This window comes from Ranitomeya variabilis, chromosome 2, assembly GCF_051348905.1.
Source record: "Ranitomeya variabilis isolate aRanVar5 chromosome 2, aRanVar5.hap1, whole genome shotgun sequence".
Taxonomy (NCBI): domain Eukaryota; kingdom Metazoa; phylum Chordata; class Amphibia; order Anura; family Dendrobatidae; genus Ranitomeya; species Ranitomeya variabilis.
In genome coordinates, this window is record NC_135233.1 from 1,099,506,821 (window position 1) to 1,099,534,573 (window position 27,753).

Here is a 27,753-nt window from a genome sequence, read left to right on the forward strand (position 1 = left end):
CCACTATTCTCCGCCTGCCCTGACCTCAGCCTTGTTCTCTGAGTACCACTGTTCTCCACCTGCCCTGACCTCAGCCTTGTTCTCTGACTACCACTGTTCTCCACCTGTCCTGACCTCAGCCTTGTTCTCTGACTAAAACTGTTCTCCGCCTGCCCTGGCCTCAGCCTTGTTCTGTGAGTACCAATGTTCTCCGCCTACCCTAACCTCAGCCTTGTTTTCTGACTACCATTGTTCTCCACCTGTCCTGACCTCAGCCTTGTTCTCTGGCTACCACTGTTCTCCACCTGCCCTAACCTCAGCCTTGTTCCCTGAGTACCACTCTTCTCCACCTGCCCTGACCTCAGTCTTGTTCTCTGACTACCAGTATTATCTACCTGCCCTGACCTCAGCCTTGTTATTTTACTACCATTGTTATCCACCTGCCCTGACCTCAGCCTTTTTCTCTATCACTGTTCTCTGCCTGCCCTGACCTCAGCCTTGTTCTCTGAGTACCAGTGTTCTCTACCTGCCCTGACCTCAGCCTTGTTCTTTGACTACCAGTGTTATTCACCTGCCCTGACCTCAGCCTTGTTCTCTGACTACCACTGTTCTCTACCTGCCCTGACCTCAGCCTTGTTCTTTGACTACCAGTGTTATTCACCTGCCCTGACCTCAGCCTTGTTCTCTGACTACCACTGTTCTCCACCTATCCTGAGCTCAGACTTGTCCTCTACCACCCTTCTCCAACTGCCCTGACCTCAGCCTTGTTCTTTGAGTACCATTCTTCTCCCCCTCCCTGACCTCAGTTTTGTTCTCTGACTACCAGTGTTCTCTACCTGCCCTGACCTCTGCCTTGTTCTTTGACTACCAGTGTTATTATTATTATTTATTATTATAGCGCCATTTATTCCATGGCGCTTTACATGTGAGGAGGGGTATACATAATAAAAACAAGTACAATAATCTTAAACAATACAAGTCACGGCTGGTACAGGAGGAGAGAGGACCCTGCCCGCGAGGGCTCACAATCTACAAGGGATGGGTGGGGATACAGTAGGTGAGGGTAGAGCTGGTCTTGCAGTGGTTTGGTCGATCGGTGGTTACTGCAGGTTGTAGGCTTGCCAGAAGAGGTGGGTCTTCAGGTTCATTTTGAAGGTTTCGATGGTAGGCGAGAGTCTGATGTGTTGTGGTAGAGAGTTCCAGAGTAGGGGTGATGCGCAAGAGAAATCTTGTGTTATCCACCTGCCCTGACCTCAGCCTTATTCTCTATCACTGTTCTCTGCCTGCCCTGACCTCAGCCTTGTTCTCTGAGTACCAGTGTTATTTACCTGCTCTGACCTCAGCCTTGTTCTCTGACTACCACTGTTCTCCACCTATCCTGAGCTCAGACTTGTCCTCTACCACCCTTCTCCAACTGCCCTGACCTCAGCCTTGTTCTCTGACTACCACTGTTCTCTACCTGCCCTGACCTCAGCCTTGTTCTTTGACTACCAGTGTTATTCACCTGCCCTGACCTCAGCCTTGTTCTCTGACTACCACTGTTCTCCACCTATCCTGAGCTCAGACTTGTCCTCTACCACCCTTCTCCAACTGCCCTGACCTCAGCCTTGTTCTCTGAGTACCACTCTTCTTCCCCTCCCTGACCTCAGTCTTGTTCTCTGACTACCAGTGTTCTCTACCTGCCCTGACCTCAGCCTTGTTCTTTGACTACTAGTGTTATTATTATTATTATTATTTGTTATTATAGCGCCATTTATTCCATGGCGCTTTACATGTGAGGAGGGGTATACATAATAAAAACAAGTACAATAATCTTAAACAATACAAGTCACAGCTGGTACAGGAGGAGAGAGGACCCTGCCCGCGAGGGCTCACAATCTACAAGGGATGGGTGGGGATACAGTAGGTGAGGGTAGAGCTGGTCTTGCAGTGGTTTGGTCGATCGGTGGTTACTGCAGGTTGTAGGTTTGCCGGAAGAGGTAGGTCTTCAGGTTCTTTTTGAAGGTTTCGATGGTAGGTGAAAGTCTGATATGTTGTGGTAGAGAGTTCCAGAGTAGGGGTGATGCGCGAGAGAAATCTTGTGTTATTCACCTGCCCTGACCTCAGCCTTGTTCTCTGACTACCACTGTTCTCCACCTGTCCTGAGGTCAGCCTTGTTCTTTGACTACCACTGTTCTCCACCTGTCCTGAGCTCAGCCTTGTTCTCTGACTACCACTCTTCTCCAACTGCCCTGACCTCAGCCTTATTCTCTGAGTACCACTCTTCTCCACCTGTCCTGAGCTCAGCCTTGTTCTCTGACTACCACTCTTCTCCAACTGCCCTGACCACAGCCTTATTCTCTGAGTACCACTCTTCTCCACCTGTCCTGACCTCAGCCTTGTTCTCTGACTACCACTGTTCTCCGCCTGCCCCGACCTCAGCCTTGTTCTGTGAGTACCAGTGTTCACCACCTGCCCTAACCTCAGCCTTGTTTTATGACTACCAGTGTTCTCCACTTGTCCTGACCTCAGCCTTGTTCTCTGGCTACCACTGTTCTCCACCTGCCCTAACCTCAGCCTTGTTCTCTATCACTGTTCTCCACCTTCCCTGACCTCAGCCTTGTTCTCTACCAGTGCTCTACACCTGCCTTGACCTCAGCCTTGTTCTCTGACTACCAATTTTCTCCACCTTCCCTGACCTTGCTCTTGTTCTGTATCTCATCATCTAGTTTCACGCACAAGATTGGGAAGTCACCTTGTGAGAGGTGATGGTCCCAAAGATAGTAGTTTTATCAGAGACCAAAGGGGAAGAAAATCATCTTGAAGACAGAACAGCTCTAGAAGACTGAGGTCGAAGCACAAGACGGAAGGGGGGGAGTAATGTTGTGTCGTGTGCTCTGACCTCGTGCCCGCATCCTCCACCACGGCTGATCAGGAGGGAGTCTCCCTGTGCTGCTGTGGGTGACTTGGATTTTAAGCAGTTGATGTGGGTGGAATATAAAAGCTTCCACATCGCTCTCTATATAAGAAATCAAGTGCTGCTTGGAAAAATGAGGTATAGAAAAAGTACTATAAATAATAACCATATGAGGGGGGTGAAAGTCACAGTTCTGCGTGTGATACATGTTCTCATAATACAGAGGCCGTATTCATGACACATCTACCAGAGGAAATCTCTGCTGCAGACAGGTGTCTCCACTGGTAAATAAGTGAACCCTACATACACAAACCACACTACACAATCTGCATCTTTGCCTTATTGTTACTTCCATTATGACTCGCCCCCGGAGCTGCATTCACAAGGAGGGAATATACTGCAGTCCTAAGTAAAACCACCAAGAAACTGCTGTGAGTGCAGCTCTGGATTTGACTGGAGTGGAAGTTCTCATATAAGTGGAGATAGGCGTTATCCACTGGAGGTGTTCTTACTTATCAACACCTTAATGCTTAGAATCGGGACACTTTATTCCCCACCCCTGGAGGTTCCTCAACCGCACACTTTGGGGTGGGATCAGTCGGGTAGTAGGATCAGACCGATCATATGTGCAGCCAGTATCACATGATTATAGATGTGGCCCCCGTCTATTTCCCGTCTTAGGATCCCACTGTTTGCCCTCCACCCCACAGTGCTGATGGGCAGTGTGACCCCCTGGGCTGCAGACATAAAGGGACCCCTAGAATGGGACACCATCCACGGTAATGGGGGTGTGGAGCGGACCCCACGGTAGGAGACCCCTAATCTCCACTCGCCCTCAGTACCCCGGATTTGGCTTCCTCTGACATTGCGACACGAGGATCACCCTGTGTTAAAGAAACATGGCCGGTGTCAGGAGCGCATCCTTTATTGCAGGTTATGGGGCAGAGATAATTGGGTACAATGCACAGAGGACCCCAATACGTTCAGGTCTTCACGGTCGGGTCGGGATAGGGATCCTCGTTATATTGGCGTTCACGATGGTCAAAGCCTAGAAATGGAAAAAACGCAAAATGTGAATATATTAGACACAAAAGCAAAGCTCCAGGATTTAGAAGACGGATTATAGGAATGTCCGGACTAACGGAAGTTCAGAGGCCTGCAGGCATGCAATGTACGGTGCTGCTGCTGCCACCATGCTGAGGACAAGGCCAGGCGAGAAATGAGTCTCTGCAGCTTCTGTTTGGAAAGTGGATTGCGTGAATTACACATTGTAACAAACACAGAAAATTCAGAAAACTGCGACAAAACTGCCTACGAATACAAAGTGTGAACATGCCCTAAGGTTTGCAGCCCGTCTCAATACTCACGTCTGCTGGGGTAGCGGGTAGGTTTCCTCATTCTGGACGGGCAGGATGAAGTGCGGTACCTGGTGCACGGTGCCGGTTTGGTCCCGATAGTGATCCCGGTGTCGCTGCGCGCTCTGAAACAACAATATCAGGCGTCACCACTTCTGTAATGTAGATGTCACATAAGAGTCTGATTTTGGAATACTTAGGGGATCTGTCAACTTTAGAGATTGTCCTGAAGATGAGCCTGCCTCTACTGACCCCAGAACCGGCATCAGATCGAAGAGCTTCCATTATTCAGACTTCCTGCAATACCGTCTCTGGCCACATGGTGCGCTGTTACGGAACAGCACAACCAGAAGCGCCACATAGCTCCTCCCTCTCGGGGCTGCTCTTCACAGGACCCTGGAGGGTCTCCATCATGAGTTACTATGTAAACATCATATATTGTGAATAATGGTCACCAACCTTCATGAACTGCTCCAGCTCTCGCGCGCGGTCATAATCTACGTTGAATCGGGACCAGGACGGACAATGTAGAAACCTGTCCCGACCTCGGGAGCGGTTACCGATCATCAGAGAAGGGTCATTAGAGAAACTTGTTGGAAACTGCCCCCCCTTATAGTACGGACTCAGACTGGTGCTCAGCGCCGCCGAGCGGAAATCCTGGAAGCATCGCGCTGTGGTGTTCCCGTAGGTGTCCCCGTAAGAGAAGGCTGCAGTAGGGACGTGGCCACGATACCTGTGTAGCAGAAAAATCACAAAATTACCAAGGATGTAAGAAAATGGGGTCTCCAATCAACTACTAAACATACAGTACAGACCAAAAGTTTGGACACACCTTCTCATTTAAAGATTTTTCGGTATTTTCATGACTATGAAAATTGTACATTCACACTGAAGGCATCAAAACTATGAATTATCACATGTGGAATTATATACTTAACAAAAAAGTGTGAAACAACTGAAATTATGTCTTATATTCTAGGTTCTTCAAAGTAGCCACCTTTTGCTGTGATGACTGCTTTGCACACTCTTGGCATTCTCTTGATGAGCTCCAAGAGGTAGTCACCGGGAATGGTTTTCACTTCACAGGTGTGCTCTGTCAGGTTTAATAAGTGGGATTTCTTGCCTTATAAATGGGTTTGGGACATCAGTTGTGTTGTGCAGAAGTCTGGTGGATACACAGCTGATAGTCCTACTGAATAGACTGTTAGAATTTGTATTATGGCAAGAAAAAAGCAGCTAAGTAAAGAAAAACGAGTGGCCATCATTACTTTAAGAAATGAAGGTCAGTCAGTCCGAAAAATTGGGAAAACTTTGAAAGTGTCCCCAAGTGCAGTGGCAAAAACCATCAAGCGCTACAAAGAAACTGGCTCACATGAGGACCGCCCCAGGAAAGGAAGACCAAGAGTCACCTCTGCTTCTGAGGATAAGTTTATCCGAGTCACCAGCCTCAGAAATCGCAGGTTAACAGCAGCTCAGATTAGAGACCAGGTCAATGGCCACACAGAGTTCTAGCAGCAGACACATCTCTACAACAACTGTTAAGAGGAGACTTTGTGCAGTAGGCCTTCATGGTAAAATAGCTGCCAGGAAACCACTGCTAAGGACAGGCAACAAGCAGAAGAGACTTGTTTGGGCTAAAGAACACAAGGAATGGACATTAGACCAGTGGAAATCTGTGCTTTGGTCTGAAGAGTCCAAATTTGAGATGTTTGGTTCCAACCACCGTGTCTTTGTGTGACGCAGAAAAGGTGAACGGATGGACTCTACATGCCTGGTTCCCACCGTGAAGCATGGAGGAGGAGGTGTGATGGTGTGGGGGTGCTTTGCTGGTGACACTGTTGGGGATTTATTCAAAACAAGGCATACTGAACCAGCATGGCTACCACAGCATCTGGCAGCGGCATGCTATTCCATCCGGTTTGCGTTTGGTTGGACCATCATTTATTTTTCAACAGGACAATGACCCCAAACACTCCTCCAGGCTGTGTAAGGGCTATTTGACCAAGAAGGAGAGTGATGGGGTGCTACGCCAGATGATCTGGCCTCCACAGTCACCAGACCTGAACCCAGTCGAGATGGTTTGGGGTGAGCTGGACCGCAGAGTGAAGGCAAAAGGGCCAACAAGTGCTAAGCATCTCTGGGAACTCCTTCAAGATTGTTGGAAGACCATTCCCGGTGACTACCTCTTGAAGCTCATCAAGAGAATGCCAAGAGTGTGCAAAGCAGTCATCAAAGCAAAAGGTGGCTACTTTGAAGAACCGAGAATATAAGACATAATTTCAGTTGTTTCACACTTTTTTGTTAAGTATATAATTCCACATGTGATAATTCATAGTTTTGATGCCTTCAGTGTGAATGTACAATTTTCATAGTCATGAAAATACAGAAAAATCTTTAAATGAGAAGGTGTGTCCAAACTTTTGGTCTCTACTGTATATCTGGAGACTAGAACATAGGAGAAATCACTACAGGCATGCCAAGCCTGGCATGTCACTGTCCACAAGGAGAAACGTTACCGCTTACACCCGCATTGTAAGTTATTCTAATTAATGTGCTTGGAAAACGTTAAAACTATAAATCCACTAAAAATATCTATACTCTACTATTAGTACAAAATCCATAAAACAAGTTTACATACAGATGGGTTCACATGGTAAAATAAACTGATATAGTTGTTATATTGGATATACAGTATATATTATAAATAATGATTCCCCCCATGTACAAGACTATAACTACTATAATACTCCACCAGAGCTGCCGCACCCCTGAACTTCTGTCTCTTCCCCATTATCCCGTAGAATGTAAGTCTGCAAGGACAGGGTCCTCTCCCCTCTGTACTGGTCTGTCATTGTAAATTTATTTACTGTAAGTGATATCTATAACCCTGTATATAACCCCTTCTCATGTGCTATATAAATAAATAATATTAATAATAATATAGTAAATATATTCTTGTACATAGGAGCAGTATTATAGTAGTTATATTCTTGTACATGGGGCAGTATTATAGTAGTTATATTCTTGTACATAGGAGCAGTATTATTGTAGTTATATTCTTGTACATAGGGGCAGTATTATAGTAGTTATATTCTTGTACATAGGAGCAGTATTATAGTAGTTATATTCTTGTATATAGGAGCAGTATTATAGTAGTTATATTCTTGTACATAGGGGCAGTATTATAGTAGTTATATTCTTGTATATAGGGGCAGTATTATAGTAGTTATATTCTTGTACATAGGAGCAGTATTATAGCAGTTATATTCTTGTACATAGGAGCAGTATTATAGTAGTTATATTCTTGTACATAGGAGCAGTATTATAGTAGTTATATTCTTGTATATAGGGGCAGTATTATAGTAGTTATATTCTTGTACATAAGAGCAGTATTATAGTAGTTATATTCTTGTATATAGGGGCAGTATTATAGTAGTTATATTCTTGTACATAGGAGCAGTATTATAGTAGTTATATTCTTGTACATAGGAGCAGTATTATAATAGTTATATTCTTGTACATAGGGGCAGTATTATAGTAGTTATATTCTTGTACATAGGAGCAGTATTATAGTAGTTATATTCTTGTATATAGGAGCAGTATTATAGTAGTTATATTCTTGTACATAGGAGCAGTATTATAGTAGTTATATTCTTGTATATAGGAGCAGTATTATAGTAGTTATATTCTTGTACATAGGGGCAGTATTATAGTAGTTATATTCTTGTATATAGGGGCAGTATTATAGTAGTTATATTCTTGTACATAGGAGCAGTATTATAGTAGTTATATTCTTGTACATAGGGGCAGTATTATAGTAGTTATATTCTTGTACATAGGAGCAGTATTATAGAAGTTATATTCTTGTATATAGGGGCAGTATTATAGTAGTTATATTCTTGTACATAGGAGCAGTATTATAGTAGTTATATTCTTGTATATAGGGGCAGTATTATAGTAGTTATATTCTTGTACATAGGGGCAGTATTATAGTAGTTATATTCTTGTACATAGGGGCAGTATTATAGTAGTTATATTCTTGTATATAGGGGCAGTATTATAGTAGTTATATTCTTGTACATAGGAGCAGTATTATAGAAGTTATATTCTTGTATATAGGGGCAGTATTATAGTAGTTATATTCTTGTACATAGGAGCAGTATTATAGTAGTTATATTCTTGTATATAGGGGCAGTATTATAGTAGTTATATTCTTGTACATAGGGGCAGTATTATAGTAGTTATATTCTTGTACATAGGGGCAGTATTATAGTAGTTATATTCTTGTACATAGGAGCAGTATTATAGTAGTTATATTCTTGTACATAGGAGCAGTATTATAATAGTTATATTCTTGTACATAGGGGCAGTATTATAGTAGTTATATTCTTGTACATAGGAGCAGTATTATAATAGTTATATTCTTGTACATAGGGGCAGTATTATAGTAGTTATATTCTTGTACATAGGAGCAGTATTATAGCAGTTATATTCTTGTACATAGGAACAGTGTTATAGTAGTTATCTTCTTGTACATAGGAGCAGTATTATAGTAGTTATATTCTTGTACATAGGGGGCAGTATTATAGTAGTTATATTCTTGTACATAGGAGCAGTATTATAGTAGTTATATTCTTGTACATAGGAGCAGTATTATAGTAGTTATATTCTTGTACATAGGAGCAGTATTATAATAGTTATATTCTTGTACATAGGGGCAGTATTATAGTAGTTATATAGTTATATTCTTGTACATAAGAGCAGTATTATAGTAGTTATATTCTTGTACATATGGGCAGTATTATAGTAGTTATATTTTTGTACATAGTGGCAGTATTATAGTAGTTATATTCTTGTACATAGGAGCAGTATTATAGTAGTTATATTCTTGTACATAGGAGCAGTATTATAGTAGTTATATTCTTGTTTATAGGAGCAGTATTATAGTAGTTATATTCTTGTACATAGGAGCAGTATTATAGTAGTTATATTCTTGTACATAGGAGCAGTATTATAGTAGTTATATTCTTGTACATAGGGGGCAGTATTATAGTAGTTATATTCTTGTACATAGGGGCAGTATTATAGTAGTTATATTCTTGTACATAGGATCAGTATTATAGTAGTTATATTCTTGTACATAGGGACAGTATTATAGTAGTTATATTCTTGAACATAGGAGCAGTATTATAGTAGTTATACTCTTGTACATTGGGGAAGTATTATAGTAGTTATATTCTTGTACATAGGGGCAGTATTATAGTAGTTATATTCTTGTACATAGGAGCAGTATTATAGTAGTTATATTCTTTTACATAGGAGCAGTATTATAGTAGTTATATTCTTGTATATAGGGGCAGTATTATAGTAGTTATATTCTTGTACATAGGAGCAGTATTATAGTAGTTATATTCTTGTACATAGGGGGCAGTATTATAGTAGTTATACTCTTGTACATAGGAGCAGTATTATAGTAGTTATATTCTTGTACATAGGGGGCAGTATTATAGTAGTTATATTCTTGTACATAGGGGGCAGTATTATAGCAGTTATATTCTTGTACATAGGAGCAGTATTATAGTAGTTATATTCTTGTACATTGGGGAAGTATTATAGTAGTTATATTCTTGTACATAGGAGCAGTATTATAGTAGTTATATTCCTGTACATAGGAGCAGTATTATAGAAGTTATATTCTTGTACATAGGAGCAGTATTATAGTAGTTATATTCCTGTACATAGAGGCAGTATTATAGTAGTTATATTCTTGTACATAGGGGCAGTATTATAGTAGTTATATTCTTGTACATGGGGGCAGTATTATAGTAGTTATATTCTTGTACATAGGGGGCAGTATTATAGTAGTTATATTCTTGTACATAGGGGCAGTATTATAGCAGTTATATTCTTGTATATAGGAGCAGTATTATAGTAGTTATATTCTTGTACATAGGAGGCAGTATTATAGTAGTTATATTCTTGTACATGGGGGCAGTATTATAGTAGTTATATTCTTGTACATAGGGGGCAGTATTATAGTAGTTATATTCTTGTACATAGGGGCAGTATTATAGCAGTTATATTCTTGTATATAGGAGCAGTATTATAGTAGTTATATTCTTGTACATAGGAGCAGTATTATAGTAGTTATATTCTTGTACATAGGGGGCAGTATTATAGTAGTTATATTCTTGTACATAGGGAGCAGTATTATAGTAGTTATATTCTTGTACATAGGAGCAGTATTATAGTAGTTATATTCTTGTACATAGGGGCAGTATTATAGTAGTTATATTCTTGTACATAGGAGCAGTATTATAGTAGTTATATTCTTGTACATAGGGGCAGTATTATAGTAGTTATATTCTTGTATATAGGGGCAGTATTATAGTAGTTATATTCTTGTACATAGGAGCAGTATTATAGTAGTTATATTCTTGTACATGGGGGCAGTATTATAGTAGTTATATTCTTGTACATGGGGGCAGTATTATAGTAGTTATATTCTTGTACATAGGGACAGTATTATAGTAGTTATATTCTTGTACATAGGGGGCAGTATTATAGCAGTTATATTCTTGTACATAGGGGTAGTATTATAGTAGTTATATTCTTGTACATAGGGGCAGTATTATAGTAGTTATTTTCTTGTACATAGGAGCAGTATTATAGTAGTTATATTCTTGTACATAGGGGCAGTATTATAGTAGTTATATTCTTGTACATAGGGGAAGTATTATAGTAGTTATATACTTGTACATAGGGGGCAGTATTATAGTAGTTATATTCTTGTACATAGGGGCAGTATTATAGTAGTTATATTCTTGTACATGGGGGCAGTATTATAGTAGTTATATTCTTGTACATGGGGGCAGCATTATAGTAGTTATATTCTTGCAGATAGCCCATCTCTGGATATATTTTGTCTATATTGCAGCACAGGGGATATAGCGGATTGGTCATTGGTTGCTTCTTTCACACGCGGCTGCTCTTGTCTCTTGTTTCTTTACAGAGCAGGAATATTCCCCATTTTTACACTATTTCCTGCAGCCTGATGTGTTTTGCGTCTTTCTGACACGGCTCTGCCTCCGCTGTATATAGATGTGCGCTGCAGCGGGTGAGCAGAGCACATACAGTATAATGCTCTGTAGATGCCGCAGATCTGTACATGAATGAGCTGCTGGGATCTGTAGTGCGTCACCCTCGTCTTCCCTCCCAGTTGTCACCGAATAGAACAGAGGAATAACAGGCGAACGCAGCGTTAATCGTCGCCCGACGTCTCCATGTAATTGCTCTTCTGGGAGCGACGAGTTCCTGGATTTCGCTGAATTATGTTTATTAAATGAGGGGGAAACTGGTGGATAATGGTGGGCGCTGAGAGCAAAGCAAATACATCTAGTGAGGCGATAACAAATGGCTGCACGTGCGAGGAGGCGCCTGCGGTACCGCAGGGACACCAAGGGAAAGCGATTTTTTTTTTTTCTTACACTTTGCATTGCTTCAAGAAAACACTATCCCACCAGGAACGTCACGGCGTGTAACTGTAATGTTACAAGACCCCTCTGCATCGAAGGGATGGTCCTAAGTGTCTATGATCATCACTGTCTGATCCCTCCAGACACCAGGACCATGGGTGTCTCTGGATAATTTTTACATCTCTGGACCTCCAGGGAAATGGACAAACTCCCCCGACATCGGGCATCGAATGTCTATATCACCAGGCAATCGGAGATATTTTTTACTAACCACCAGACCACCATAGATCATATCTACCACTTTGGGGGGTCCTCTGTAGGAAAAAACACAACTTAAATCGACAGAGGCGGTTAGTAAAAATCTGGGGAAGAGGATTCAATACTGGACTACTAGGTCCTGACAATAACGGAGTAGTAAACACTAGATCACCAGGGCTAGTAGGGGCAGCACGGTGACACCTCCTCCTCCGGCTGCGCTCTGCTGGGACTGTTATGTTAGGCTTCCAGAAGAACGTCCGTAATCCCTGGAATGGGGTCAGGATGGGTAATTGCACCTTTCCCGCTCGCTTTTCCCCTGGTGATGCCAGGAGGCTGCAGTGTAAGTGCCGCGTCTTGTTAGGTGATCCAGTAACGCGATCCCCAGCCCCGGATTATGTAACACAGCCTATGAAATATTCATCTTCACTAAGAAAACTGCGCTTGTTTTCCATTCCGGCAAAGAAACCAGGATTTGTTATCATCGGGGCCAAGACATCGGCAGAACGTGCGCCAGAGCCAAGAGGCAAGGGCTTTCCAAAAACGGTTTCCATAAAGGGCGATTATAAAAGATTCATCGGCGTCTGCATTCATATCACTGCAAAGATATAAATTTCAACCGTTTGTAATAAAAACGTATCGAAAGGTCACATCTACGAGTCTGCACGTCGCGCACATAGAATTGCTCATGACTCGCCAGGTGGCAAAATGCCGACCATGGAAGAGAAAGCATTTTGTGTTTTAGAGCATGAGAAGTGTAAATCAATTGTTACCGAATGTTCCGGAGACAGTACAAAAGTGACCCACCAGGTCAGCAGAGTGTTCCAAGGACAGTACAAAAGTGACCCACCAGGTCAGCAGAGTGTTCCAAGGACAGTACAAAAGTGACCCACCAGGTCAGCAGAGCATTCCAAGGACAGTATGAAAGTGACCCACCAGGTTACCAGAGCATTCCGAAGACCTATGAAAATGACCCACCAGGTCACCAGAGTGTTCAGAAGACCATATGAAAGTGACCCACCAGGTCACCAGAGTGTTCCGAAGACTGTATGAAAGTGACCCACCAGGTCACCAGAGTGTTCAGAAGACCATAGGAAAGTGACCCACCAGGTCAGCAGTGCGTTCCAAGGACAGTATGAAAGTGACCCACCAGGTCACCCAAGCGTTCCGAAGACCATATGAAAGTGACCTACCAGGTCACCAGAGCATTCCAAAGAACATATGAAAGCGACCCACCAGGTCTCCTGAGCGTTCTGAGGACTGTAACAAAGTGACCCACCAGGTCACCAAAGCATTCCGAAGACAGTATGAAAGTGACCCACCAGGTCAGCACAACATTCCAAAGAACATATGAAAGTGACCCACCAGGTCAGCAGAGCGTTCCAAGGACAGTATGAAAGTGACCCACCAGGTCACCAGAGCATTCCAAAGAACATATGAAAGTGACCCACCATGTCTCCTGAGCGTTCTGAGGACCGTAACAAAGTGACCCACCAGGTCACCAGAGCATTCTGAAGACCTATGAAAATGACCCAACAGGTCACTAGAGAGTTCCGAAGACCATATGAAAGTGACCCACCAGGTCACCAGAGCATTCTGAAGACCTATGAAAATGACCCAACAGGTCACTAGAGAGTTCCGAAGACCATATGAAAGTGACCCACCAGGTCACCAGAGCATTCTGAAGACCTATGAAAATGACCCAACAGGTCACTAGAGAGTTCCGAAGACCATATGAAAGTGACCCACCAGGTCACCAGAGCATTCTGAAGACCTATGAAAATGACCCAACAGGTCACTAGAGAGTTCCGAAGACCATATGAAAGTGACCCACCAGGTCACCAGAGCATTCTGAAGACCTATGAAAATGACCCAACAGGTCACTAGAGAGTTCCGAAGACCATATGAAAGTGACCCACCAGGTCACCAGAGCATTCTGAAGACCTATGAAAATGACCCAACAGGTCACTAGAGAGTTCCGAAGACCATATGAAAGTGACCCACCAGGTCACCAGAGCATTCTGAAGACAGTATGAAAGTGACCCACCAGGTCAGCAGAGCGTTCCAAGGACAGTATGAAAGTGACCCACTAGGTCAGTAGAGCGTTCCAAGGACAGTATGAAAGTGACCCACCAGGTCACCAGAGCGTGACAGTATGAAAGTGACCCACCAGGTCACCAGAGCGTTCCGAAGACCAAATGAAAGTGACCCACCAGGTCAGCAGAGCATTCCAAGGACAGTATGAAAGTGACCCACCAGGTCAGCAGATCGTTCCGAAGACAGTATGAAAGTGACCCACCACGTCAACAAGGTGGTCTGAAGACCGTATGAAAGCGACTCCTCGGTCACCAGAGTGTTCTGCGGTGGTATCGACAATTTAACAGGATGACTGTGTAAACATAAAAGCCCCGGACCACCAAGTGTTACAGTTGCAGCAGTGGAGAGGGTTTTAGAGACATTTTGACGTAACCTGCAGAAATCGACAAGTTGTGAACTTGGCATTATTCAGCCGACTGTTTGTAAGATTCTGTGACTGCGCCAGAAACCGTATCTCATACAGCTAGTGCAACATTTCCAGCCAGCCGACCATGGCATCTGATGTGAATTCTGTGCACCTTTTCAGGCAATATTGGAAGATGACGAATTTGCTTCCCGGCTGGTGTTCAGTGACGAGGCAAGCGGAAAGGTGAAGTGTCACAACGTCCAAATGTGGGGAACGGAAAATCCCAATCCCACTCGAAAACAAAGGTGTACGGGCCTTCTTTTTTTTTTCGCTGAAAAGACGGGTGCGTCGTGCCTCAATATGTTCCAGGTCTGACGGAGCTTCATTCCATCTGGCATTCAGAGGTGTGCTGCTAACTCGATGAGGAACTCCTAAACCGGTGGACTGGGCGCTGTACTGGTGTTGACTTGGCACTCTGCAGGTTGCCCCCTCGGGTCTTCCTTTGGGGGCATGTCAAAGACATTGTTTAGGTGCCACCTTTGCCAGCTACATTGATGAAGACCAGGACCGCATTACCGCTTCTCTAATGACCGTTGACAGAGACAGGCTGCAGCGTGTTTGGGTCGGGTTGGACGACCATATAGATGTGTGATAACCGGAGGTCACAGAGAACATCTATAACCATCATGTGCTGATCTCCGAGAGCTGCTGTTTGCTGTCTTGCGCCCTTCTCTGTAGAGCATGTAATTCATTCTGAAATATTCTGCCTTGAAACCCGATGAATCTTTTCTACTCCCGAACGGATCCTCACCAAAATCATCCTGAGAAACCGTCCCAATTCATTTCTACAGGAGATCAACTTAGCTCTTCATGTCAGGAACTTTTGAGGATTCCCCCCCGAAGAAGTTTCGCAAAACGCCAGGTGGAAAAAGTAAGGCGACGTTCACACATGGCATTTTTGCAACATCTTTTTCTGCACCAAATAATAAGCGTGTTGTCAGGAAAAACGCTGCATATAATATGTACTTTTGGTGCATTTTTACTTCATTAGAACAGATGAAAATTGCTGAAAGAATTTTGATTTTGTAAAAACGCAGGAAAATGATCATCAAAACATTTGGGGAAGGGAATAACCTCCTGCCCTCTGGGTCGGAGTTGGATAACTTTTTTAGGTTCCACTTTAGTAACTATAATTGGAGGTTATTGCACCCGCCAGTCCACTGTCAGTCCCTTATAGGGGTTGTATGGGATTATAGCGCCACCCTTGCCCTATGGTTTGTGTGTAGTACTGCGCTTCAGCTCCATTCACTTGGGCAGAGCTGAGCTGCAGTACCAGATATAACCTATAGACAAGGGTGGCGATGTTTCTCGCCTAGAGAAAGATTTTTTGTTTTTTTCCACATCCCTTTAAGGCTTTAAGAGAATAAAAATCCCTAAAAATGACAACCGCTATATTTTTTTAGCCAATCCCTCTCCTCCCCCTATTAATTCTTAAAGGGGAAGTCCACCTAAAATCAAGATTGATGAAGGTCTGAAAGTTTAGAATTCTGTTCCAAGGCAAAGGAGGCAAAGCCGGCGACCTCTTCCTCTTATGTATTTGGGGGCTTATTTTTTACTTCTGTAAACCTCCATTACAATGTTTTTTATACTGTTATGTTATGTTGGAGACCACTGTATGGGGTGCACTTACTTTACACCTCCCTGACTGCAGACTCTATTCCAGCTGCTGGCATATCTTTAATGTAATGTATGTGATCGGATGACGTATCAATAATTGATACATAATAAATAAATAATTCATTGGAACTAATTAAACTGCAATAAAGTTTTTCTCGTTCCGGACACTAGCGGTCTGCGGTGCGCAGCTCTGCGGCCCCCAGGGGCCAGGCGATACGCAGCAGTGAGCAAGCAGCCACCAAGAAACCGCCACGGCCCCTGAAAACGAAGGGGGCCACAATATAACCCCCATTCACTTAACGAGCCGGAACGATTAATTATTAGAACTCCGCACAAGACATAAAAATTCTAATTTCCGACATTCCGACTTTCAATCCATGGAAGCTCTGATATCGGGTCCTGTGTGTTGAATTCTTGTCCTGTGGCGCTGATCGCAGTGTTTCCTACCAAGATGGGAAAATTAAAGTGTGAGGACCCCCGCAGAGCAAGATGGCGACATACAGCCCCCCAGAGCTCATCGTCCCGGGCTCCTGTGAAAACAACTTCAAGAAAAGTGACTGAAGGGAGAACAGAGACTCTGCGGTGTCAGGAGCACATACAGCAGCTCCAATCTCAGCTTTTGTGGACTTATATGAAATCAGATGAGGAGACAGGAAAAAAACAGCACTAAGTGCCAGGACCCCTCGTACATACAGTGGGTACGGAAAGTATTCAGACCCCTTTACATTTTTCACTCTTTGTCTCATTGCAGCCATTTGGTAAATTCAGAAAAGATAATTTTTCCTCATTAATGTTCACTCTGCACCTCATCTTCACTGAAAAAACAGAAATGTAGACATTTTTGCAAATTAATTAAAAAAGAAAAACTGAAATCTCCCATGGCCATAAGTCTTCAGCCCCTTTGCTCAGTATTGGGTAGAAGCCCCTTTTGAGCTAGTGCAGCCATGAGTCTTCTTGGGAATGATGCAACAACTTATTCGCCCCTGGATTTGGGGATCCTCGGCCATTCTTCCTTGCAGATCCTCTCCAGTTCCATCAGGTTGGATGGTGAATGTTGGTGGACGGCCATTTTCAGGTCTCTCCAGAGATGCTCCATCGGGCTTAGGTCAGGACTCTGGCTGGTCCAGTCAAGAATGGTCACAGAGTTGTTCTGCAGCCGCTCCTTTGTTATTTTAGCTGTGTGATTAGGGTCAGTCGTCCTGTCCCTGCAGCTGAAAAACACCCCCATAGCATGATGCTGCCACCACCATGTTTCACTGTAGGGATTGTATTGGGCAGGTGATGAGCAGTTCCTGGTTTTCTCTGCACATATCGCGTAGAATTATCACCAAAAAGGTCTGTCTTCATCTCATCAGACCAGAGAATCTTATTTCTCATAGTCTGGGAGTCCTTCATGGGTTTTTTAGCAAACTCTATGCGGCTTTCATATGTCTTGCACTGAGGAGAGGCTTCCGTCGGGTCACTCTGCCATAAAGGCCTGACTGGTGGAGGGCTGCAGTGATAGTTGACTTTGTGGAACTTTCTCCCATCTCCCTACTGCATCTCTGGAGCTCAGCCACAGTGATCTTAGGGTTCTTCTTTACCTCTCTCACCAAGGCTCTTCTCCCACAATTGCTCAGTTTGGCTGGAAGGTCAGGTCTAGGAAGACTTCTGGTGGTCCCAAACTTCTTCCATTTAAGGATTATGGAGGCCACTGTGCTCTTAGGCACCTACAGTTCTGCAGAAATTCTGTTGTAACCTTGGCCAGATCTGTGCCTTGCCACAATTCTGTCTCTGAGCTCCTTGGCCATTTCCTTTGACCTCATGATTCTCATTTGGTCTGACATGCACTGTGAGCTGTGAGGTCTTATATAGACAGGTGTGCACCTTTCCAAATCAAGTCCTATCAGTTTAATTACACACAGCTGGACTCCAATGAAGGAGTAGAACCATCTCAAGGAGGATCACAAGGAAATGGACAGCATGTGACTTAAACATGAGTGTCTGAGCAAAGGGTCTGAATACTTATGGCCATGTGATATTTCAGTTTTTCTTTTTTATTAAATTTTCAAAAATTTCTACATTTGTTTTTTTTTCAGACAAGATGGGGTGCGGAGTGAACATTAATAAGAAAAAATTAACATGTTTGAATTTACGAAATGGCTGCAATGAAACCAAGAGTGAAAAATGTAAATGGGTCTGAATACTTTCTGTACCCTCTGTATCACTGTCTGTCAGGAGGTGGAGGAGCGATGTTCTGCAGATTCTGCTAACCTGTTACCATCTGCAAATGAAGTTTTCTACACTTAAAGAAAACACGACCTGCGAAGCATGCTGGGACCCTGCGGAGTCTCCGGCTGACACTGGGGGGCGTCTTTTACAGATTTCGGCAGCTGCTGTTTTTCGCCTCTAGGATTCCGTGTTGGTAAATTACTTTTTTTTGGTTGTGTATCTTATCTACGGAGTTCGATCGTGCTGGAGTTTGTGGAAAGTCACGCTGCACTGTAAAGCATCTTTCACAGTGTTAAGGCTGACTGCATAATTAATGACATTGCTTTAAAAGTCCAGTGAAAGGCGATGAACGGGTTAACTCGATCTGATTTTGACAAAATAGGCGCTTACCCAGGCATGAGAGCAGGTGGGATGTAGGTGGCATTGTGGTGGGTGAGGAGGGTGCCCGCACTCCTGGATGCCATCTGTCAGGTGCTCCGCTGTAATGTGACTCACAGGGAAATCCAAGACCCCCAGCAGCTGGGTGGAGAGTCCCGACTGTCAGCCTGATCCTTATTGTTACTGCACGAAGGCCTGATGTCTGTCACCGGGCGACTCACAACAAACAGTCACCGAGCAACAGTGTGATGTCACAGAAATACCATATACACCGGGCAGGTAACACCATCCCATAACTACAGGACTACGGCCGGTGATATCACACTGTACATTACTACTGTATATACACCCGGCAGGTAACACCATCCCATAACTACAGGACTACAGCCGGTGATATCACCCTGTACATTACTACTGTATATACTCCGGGCAGGTAACACCATCCCATAACTACAGGACTACAGCCGGTGATATCACACTGTACATTACTACTGTATATACACCCGGCAGGTAACACCATCCCATAACTACAGGACTACGGCCGGTGATATCACCCTGTACATTACTACTGTATATACACCCGGCAGGTAACACCATCCCATAACTACAGGACTACAGCCGGTGATATCACACTGTACATTACTACTGTATATACACCCGGCAGGTAACACCATCCCATAACTACAGGACTACAGCCGGTGATATCACACTGTACATTACTACTGTATATACACCCGGCAGGTAACACCATCCCATAACTACAGGACTACGGCCGGTGATATCACCCTGTACATTACTACTGTATATACACCCGGCAGGTAACACCATCCCATAACTACAAGACTACAGCCGGTGATATCACACTGTACATTACTACTGTATATACACCCGGCAGGTAACACCATCCCATAACTACAGGACTACAGCCGGTGATATCACCCTGTACACTACTACTGTATATACACCGGGCAGGTAACACCATCCCATAACTACAGGACTACAGCCGGTGATATCACCCTGTACATTACTACTGTATATACACCCGGCAGGTAACACCATCCCATAACTACAGGACTACAGCCGGAGATATCACCCTGTACATTACTACTGTATATACACCCGGCAGGTAACACCATCCCATAACTACAGGACTACAGCCGGTGATATCACCCTGTACACTACTACTGTATATACACCGGGCAGGTAACACCATCCCATAACTACAGGACTACAGCCGGTGATATCACCCTGTACATTACTACTGTATATACACCCGGCAGGTAACACCATCCCATAACTACAGGACTACAGCCGGAGATATCACACTGTACATTACTACTGTATATACACCGGGCAGGTAACACCATCCCATAACTACAGGACTACAGCCGGTGATATCACACTGTACATTACTACTGTATGTACACCCGGCAGGTAACACCATCCCATAACTACAGGACTACAGCCGCTGATATCACCCTGTACATTACTACTGTATATACACCCGGCAGGTAACACCATCCCATAACTACAGGACTACAGCCGGTGATATCACACTGTACATTACTACTGTATATACACCCGGCAGGTAACACCATCCCATAACTACAGGACTACAGCCGGTGATATCACCCTGTACATTACTACTGTATATACACCCGGCAGGTAACACCATCCCATAACTACAGGACTACAGCCGGTGATATCACCCTGTACATTACTACTGTATATACACCCGGCAGGTAACACCATCCCATAACTACAGGACTACGGCCGGTGATATCACCCTGTACATTACTACTGTATATACACCCAGCAGGTAACACCATCCCATAACTACAGGACTACAGCCGGTGATATCACACTGTACATTACTACTGTATATACACCCGGCAGGTAACACCATCCCATAACTACAGGACTACGGCCGGTGATATCACCCTGTACATTACTACTGTATATACACCCGGCAGGTAACACCATCCCATAACTACAGGACTACGGCCGGTGATATCACCCTGTACATTACTACTGTATATACACCCAGCAGGTAACACCATCCCATAACTACAGGACTACGGCCGGTGATATCACCCTGTACATTACTACTGTATATACACCCAGCAGGTAACACCATCCCATAACTACAGGACTACAGCCGGTGATATCACCCTGTACATTACTACTGTATATACACCCGGCAGGTAACACCATCCCATAACTACAGGACTACAGCCGGTGATATCACACTGTACATTACTACTGTATATACACCCGGCAGGTAACACCATCCCATAACTACAGGACTACAGCCGGTGATATCACACTGTACATTACTACTGTATATACACCCAGCAGGTAACACCATCCCATAACTACAGGACTACGGCCGGTGATATCACCCTGTACATTACTACTGTATATACACCCAGCAGGTAACACCATCCCATAACTACAGGACTACAGCCGGTGATATCACCCTGTACATTACTACTGTATATACACCCGGCAGGTAACACCATCCCATAACTACAGGACTACAGCCGGAGATATCACACTGTACATTACTACTGTATATACACCGGGCAGGTAACACCATCCCATAACTACAGGACTACAGCCGGTGATATCACACTGTACATTACTACTGTATGTACACCCGGCAGGTAACACCATCCCATAACTACAGGACTACAGCCGCTGATATCACCCTGTACATTACTACTGTATATACACCCGGCAGGTAACACCATCCCATAACTACAGGACTACAGCCGGTGATATCACACTGTACATTACTACTGTATATACACCCGGCAGGTAACACCATCCCATAACTACAGGACTACAGCCGGTGATATCACCCTGTACATTACTACTGTATATACACCCGGCAGGTAACACCATCCCATAACTACAGGACTACAGCCGGTGATATCACCCTGTACATTACTACTGTATATACACCCGGCAGGTAACACCATCCCATAACTACAGGATTACAGCCGGTGATATCACCCTGTACATTACTACTGTATATACACCCGGCAGGTAACACCATCCCATAACTACAGGACTACAGCCGGTGATATCACCCTGTACATTACTACTGTATATACACCCGGCAGGTAACACCATCCCATAACTACAGGACTACAGCCGGTGATATCACCCTGTACATTACTACTGTATATACACCCGGCAGGTAACACCATCCCATAACTACAGGACTACAGCCGGTGATATCACAGTGTACATTACTACTGTATATACACCCGGCAGGTAACACCATCCCATAACTACAGGACTACAGCCGGTGATATCACACTGTACATTACTACTGTATATACACCCGGCAGGTAACACCATCCCATAACTACAGGACTACAGCCGGTGATATCACACTGTACATTACTACTGTATATACACCCGGCAGGTAACACCATCCCATAACTACAGGACTACAGCCGGTGATATCACACTGTACATTACTACTGTATATACACCCGGCAGGTAACACCATCCCATAACTACAGGACTACAGCCGGAGATATCACACTGTACATTACTACTGTATATACACCCGGCAGGTAACACCATCCCATAACTACAGGACTACAGCCGGTGATATCACACTGTACATTACTACTGTATATACACCCGGCAGGTAACACCATCCCATAACTACAGGACTACAGCCGGTGATATCACACTGTACATTACTACTGTATATACACCCGGCAGGTAACACCATCCCATAACTACAGGACTACAGCCGGTGATATCACACTGTACATTACTACTGTATATACACCCGGCAGGTAACACCATCCCATAACTACAGGACTACAGCCGGTGATATCACTCTGTACATTACTACTGTATATACACCCAGCAGGTAACACCATCCCATAACTACAGGACTACAGCCGGTGATATCACACTGTACATTACTACTGTATATACACCGGGCAGGTAACACCATCCCATAACTACAGGACTACAGCCGGTGATATCACACTGTACATTACTACTGTATATACACCCAGCAGGTAACACCATCCCATAACTACAGGACTACAGCCGGTGATATCACCCTGTACATTACTACTGTATATACACCCGGCAGGTAACACCATCCCATAACTACAGGACTACAGCCGGTGATATCACCCGGTACATTACTACTGTATATACACCCGGCAGGTAACACCATCCCATAACTACAGGACTACAGCCGGTGATATCACACTGTAAATTACTACTGTATATACACCCGGCAGGTAACACCATCCCATAACTACAGGACTACAGCCGGTGATATCACCCTGTACATTACTACTGTATATACACCCGGCAGGTAACACCATCCCATAACTACAGGACTACAGCCGGTGATATCACCCGGTACATTACTACTGTATATACACCCAGCAGGTAACACCATCCCATAACTACAGGACTACAGCCGGTGATATCACACTGTACATTACTACTGTATATACACCCGGCAGGTAACACCATCCCATAAATACAGGACTACAGCCGGTGATATCACACTGTACATTACTACTGTATATACACCCGGCAGGTAACACCATCCCATAACTACAGGACTACAGCCGCTGATATCACCCTGTACATTACTACTGTATATACACCCAGCAGGTAACACCATCCCATAACTACAGGACTACAGCCGGTGATATCACCCTGTACATTACAACTGTATATACACCCGGCAGGTAACACCATCCCATAACTACAGGACTACAGCCGGTGATATCACAGTGTACATTACTACTGTATATACACCCGGCAGGTAACACCATCCCATAACTACAGGACTACAGCCGGTGATATCACACTGTACATTACTACTGTATATACACCCGGCAGGTAACACCATCCCATAACTACAGGACTACAGCCGGTGATATCACACTGTACATTACTACTGTATATACACCCGGCAGGTAACACCATCCCATAACTACAGGACTACAGCCAGTGATATCACACTGTACATTACTACTGTATATACTCCGGGCAGGTAACACCATCCCATAACTACAGGACTACAGCCGGTGATATCACACTGTACATTACTACTGTATATACACCGGGCAGGTAACACCATCCCATAACTACAGGACTACAGCCGGTGATATCACCCTGTACATTACTACTGTATATACACCCGGCAGGTAACACCATCCCATAACTACAGGACTACAGCCGGTGATATCACCCTGTATATTACTACTGTATATACACCCGGCAGGTAACACCATCCCATAACTACAGGACTACAGCCGGTGATATCACCCTGTACATTACTACTGTATATACACCCAGCAGGTAACACCATCCCATAACTACAGGACTACAGCCGGTGATATCACCCTGTATATTACTACTGTATATACACCCAGCAGGTAACACCATCCCATAACTACAGGACTACAGCCGGTGATATCACCCTGTATATTACTACTGTATATACACCCGGCAGGTAACACCATCCCATAACTACAGGACTACAGCCGGTGATATCACCCTGTACATTACTACTGTATATACACCCGGCAGGTAACACCATCCCATAACTACAGGACTACAGCCGGTGATATCACCCTGTACATTACTACTGTATATACACCCAGCAGGTAACACCATCCCATAACTACAGGACTACAGCCGGTGATATCACACTGTACATTACTACTGTATATACACCCGGCAGGTAACACCATCCCATAACTACAGGACTACAGCCGGTGATATCACCCTGTACATTACTACTGTATATACACCCAGCAGGTAACACCATCCCATAACTACAGGACTACAGCCGGAGATATCACCCTGTACATTACTACTGTATATACACCCAGCAGGTAACACCATCCCATAACTACAGGACTACAGCCGGTGATATCACCCTGTACATTACTACTGTATATACACCCGGCAGGTAACACCATCCCATAACTACAGGACTACAGCCGGTGATATCACCCTGTACATTACTACTGTATATACACCCGGCAGGTAACACCATCCCATAACTACAGGACTACAGCCGGTGATATCACCCTGTACATTACTACTGTATATACACCCGGCAGGTAACACCATCCCATAACTACAGGACTACAGCCGGTGATATCACCCGGTACATTACTACTGTATATACACCCGGCAGGTAACACCATCCCATAACTACAGGACTACAGCCGGTGATATCACCCTGTACACTACTACTGTATATACACCCGGCAGGTAACACCATCCCATAACTACAGGACTACAGCCGGTGATATCACACTGTACACTACTACTGTATATACACCCGGCAGGTAACACCATCCCATAACTACAGGACTACAGCCGGTGATATCACACTGTACATTACTACTGTATATACACCTGGCAGGTAACACCATCCCATAACTACAGGACTACAGCCGGTGATATCACCCTGTACATTACTACTGTATATACACCCGGCAGGTAACACCATCCCATAACTACAGGACTACAGCCGGAGATATCACACTGTACATTACTACTGTATATACACCCAGCAGGTAACACCATCCCATAACTACAGGACTACAGCCGGTGATATCACCCTGTACATTACTACTGTATATACACCCGGCAGGTAACACCATCCCATAACTACAGGACTACAGCCGGTGATATCACACTGTACATTACTACTGTATATACACCGGGCAGGTAACACCATCCCATAACTACAGGACTACAGCCGGTGATATCACCCTGTACATTACTACTGTATATACACCGGGCAGGTAACACCATCCCATAACTACAGGACTACAGCCGGTGATATCACCCTGTACATTACTACTGTATATACACCCAGCAGGTAACACCATCCCATAACTACAGCACTACAGCCGGTGATATCACCCTGTACATTACTACTGTATATACACCCGGCAGGTAACACCATCCCATAACTACAGGACTACAGCCGGTGATATCACACTGTACATTACTACTGTATATACACCCGGCAGGTAACACTATCCCATAACTACAGGACTACAGCCGGTGATATCACCCTGTACATTACTACTGTATATACACCCAGCAGGTAACACCATCCCATAACTACAGGACTACAGCCGGTGATATCACACTGTACATTACTACTGTATATACACCCGGCAGGTAACACCATCCCATAACTACAGGACTACAGCCGGTGATATCACCCGGTACATTACTACTGTATATACACCCGGCAGGTAACACCATCCCATAACTACAGGACTACAGCCGGTGATATCACCCTGTACACTACTACTGTATATACACCCGGCAGGTAACACCATCCCATAACTACAGGACTACAGCCGGTGATATCACCCTGTACATTACTACTGTATATACACCCGGCAGGTAACACCATCCCATAACGACAGGACTACAGCCGGTGATATCACACTGTACATTACTACTGTATATACACCCGGCAGGTAACACCATCCCATAACTACAGGACTACAGCCGGTGATATCACACTGTACATTACTACTGTATATACACCTGGCAGGTAACACCATCCCATAACTACAGGACTACAGCCGGTGATATCACCCTGTACATTACTACTGTATATACACCCGGCAGGTAACACCATCCCATAACTACAGGACTACAGCCGGAGATATCACACTGTACATTACTACTGTATATACACCCAGCAGGTAACACCATCCCATAACTACAGGACTACAGCCGGTGATATCACCCTGTACATTACTACTGTATATACACCCAGCAGGTAACACCATCCCATAACTACAGGACTACAGCCGGTGATATCACACTGTACATTACTACTGTATATACACCCGGCAGGTAACACCATCCCATAACTACAGGACTACAGCCGGTGATATCACCCTGTACATTACTACTGTATATACACCCGGCAGGTAACACCATCCCATAACTACAGGACTACAGCCGGTGATATCACACTGTACATTACTACTGTATATACACCGGGCAGGTAACACCATCCCATAACTACAGGACTACAGCCGGAGATATCACCCTGTACATTACTACTGTATATACACCCAGCAGGTAACACCATCCCATAACTACAGGACTACAGCCGGTGATATCACCCTGTACATTACTACTGTATATACACCTGGCAGGTAACACCATCCCATAACTACAGGACTACAGCCGGTGATATCACCCTGTACATTACTACTGTATATACACCCGGCAGGTAACACCATCCCATAACTACAGGACTACAGCCGGAGATATCACCCTGTACATTACTACTGTATATACACCCGGCAGGTAACACCATCCCATAACTACAGGACTACAGCCGGAGATATCACACTGTACATTACTACTGTATATACACCCGGCAGGTAACACCATCCCATAACTACAGGACTACAGCCGGTGATATCACACTGTACATTACTACTGTATATACACCCGGCAGGTAACACCATCCCATAACTACAGGACTACAGCCGGTGATATCACACTGTACATTACTACTGTATATACACCCGGCAGGTAACACCATCCCATAACTACAGGACTACAGCCGGAGATATCACCCTGTACATTACTACTGTATATACACCCAGCAGGTAACACCATCCCATAACTACAGGACTACAGCCGGTGATATCACCCTGTACATTACTACTGTATATACACCTGGCAGGTAACACCATCCCATAACTACAGGACTACAGCCGGTGATATCACCCTGTACATTACTACTGTATATACACCCGGCAGGTAACACCATCCCATAACTACAGGACTACAGCCGGTGATATCACACTGTACATTACTACTGTATATACACCGGGCAGGTAACACCATCCCATAACTACAGGACTACGGCCGGTGATATCACACTGTACATTACTACTGTATATACACCCGGCAGGTAACACCATCCCATAACTACAGGACTACAGCCGGAGATATCACACTGTACATTACTACTGTATATACACCGGGCAGGTAACACCATCCCATAACTACAGGACT

The 27,753-nt window shown here is 44.3% G+C and overlaps 1 protein-coding gene across 1 annotated transcript; it reads right to left on the bottom strand.

Moving 5' to 3' along the window:
- Positions 1-3,784: 3,784 nt before the first annotated feature.
- On the bottom strand, positions 3,785-18,890 carry CIMIP2C (ciliary microtubule inner protein 2C). Its single transcript, XM_077293103.1, has 4 exons — positions 18,682-18,890; positions 4,690-4,963; positions 4,243-4,355; positions 3,785-3,923 (listed from the first exon to the last, which is right to left on the bottom strand). The coding sequence occupies exons 1-4, from the start codon at positions 18,753-18,755 to the stop codon at positions 3,917-3,919; spliced, it is 468 nt and encodes a 155-aa protein (XP_077149218.1). The 5' UTR covers positions 18,756-18,890; the 3' UTR covers positions 3,785-3,916.
- Between the last annotated feature and the right edge of the window lie 8,863 nt (positions 18,891-27,753).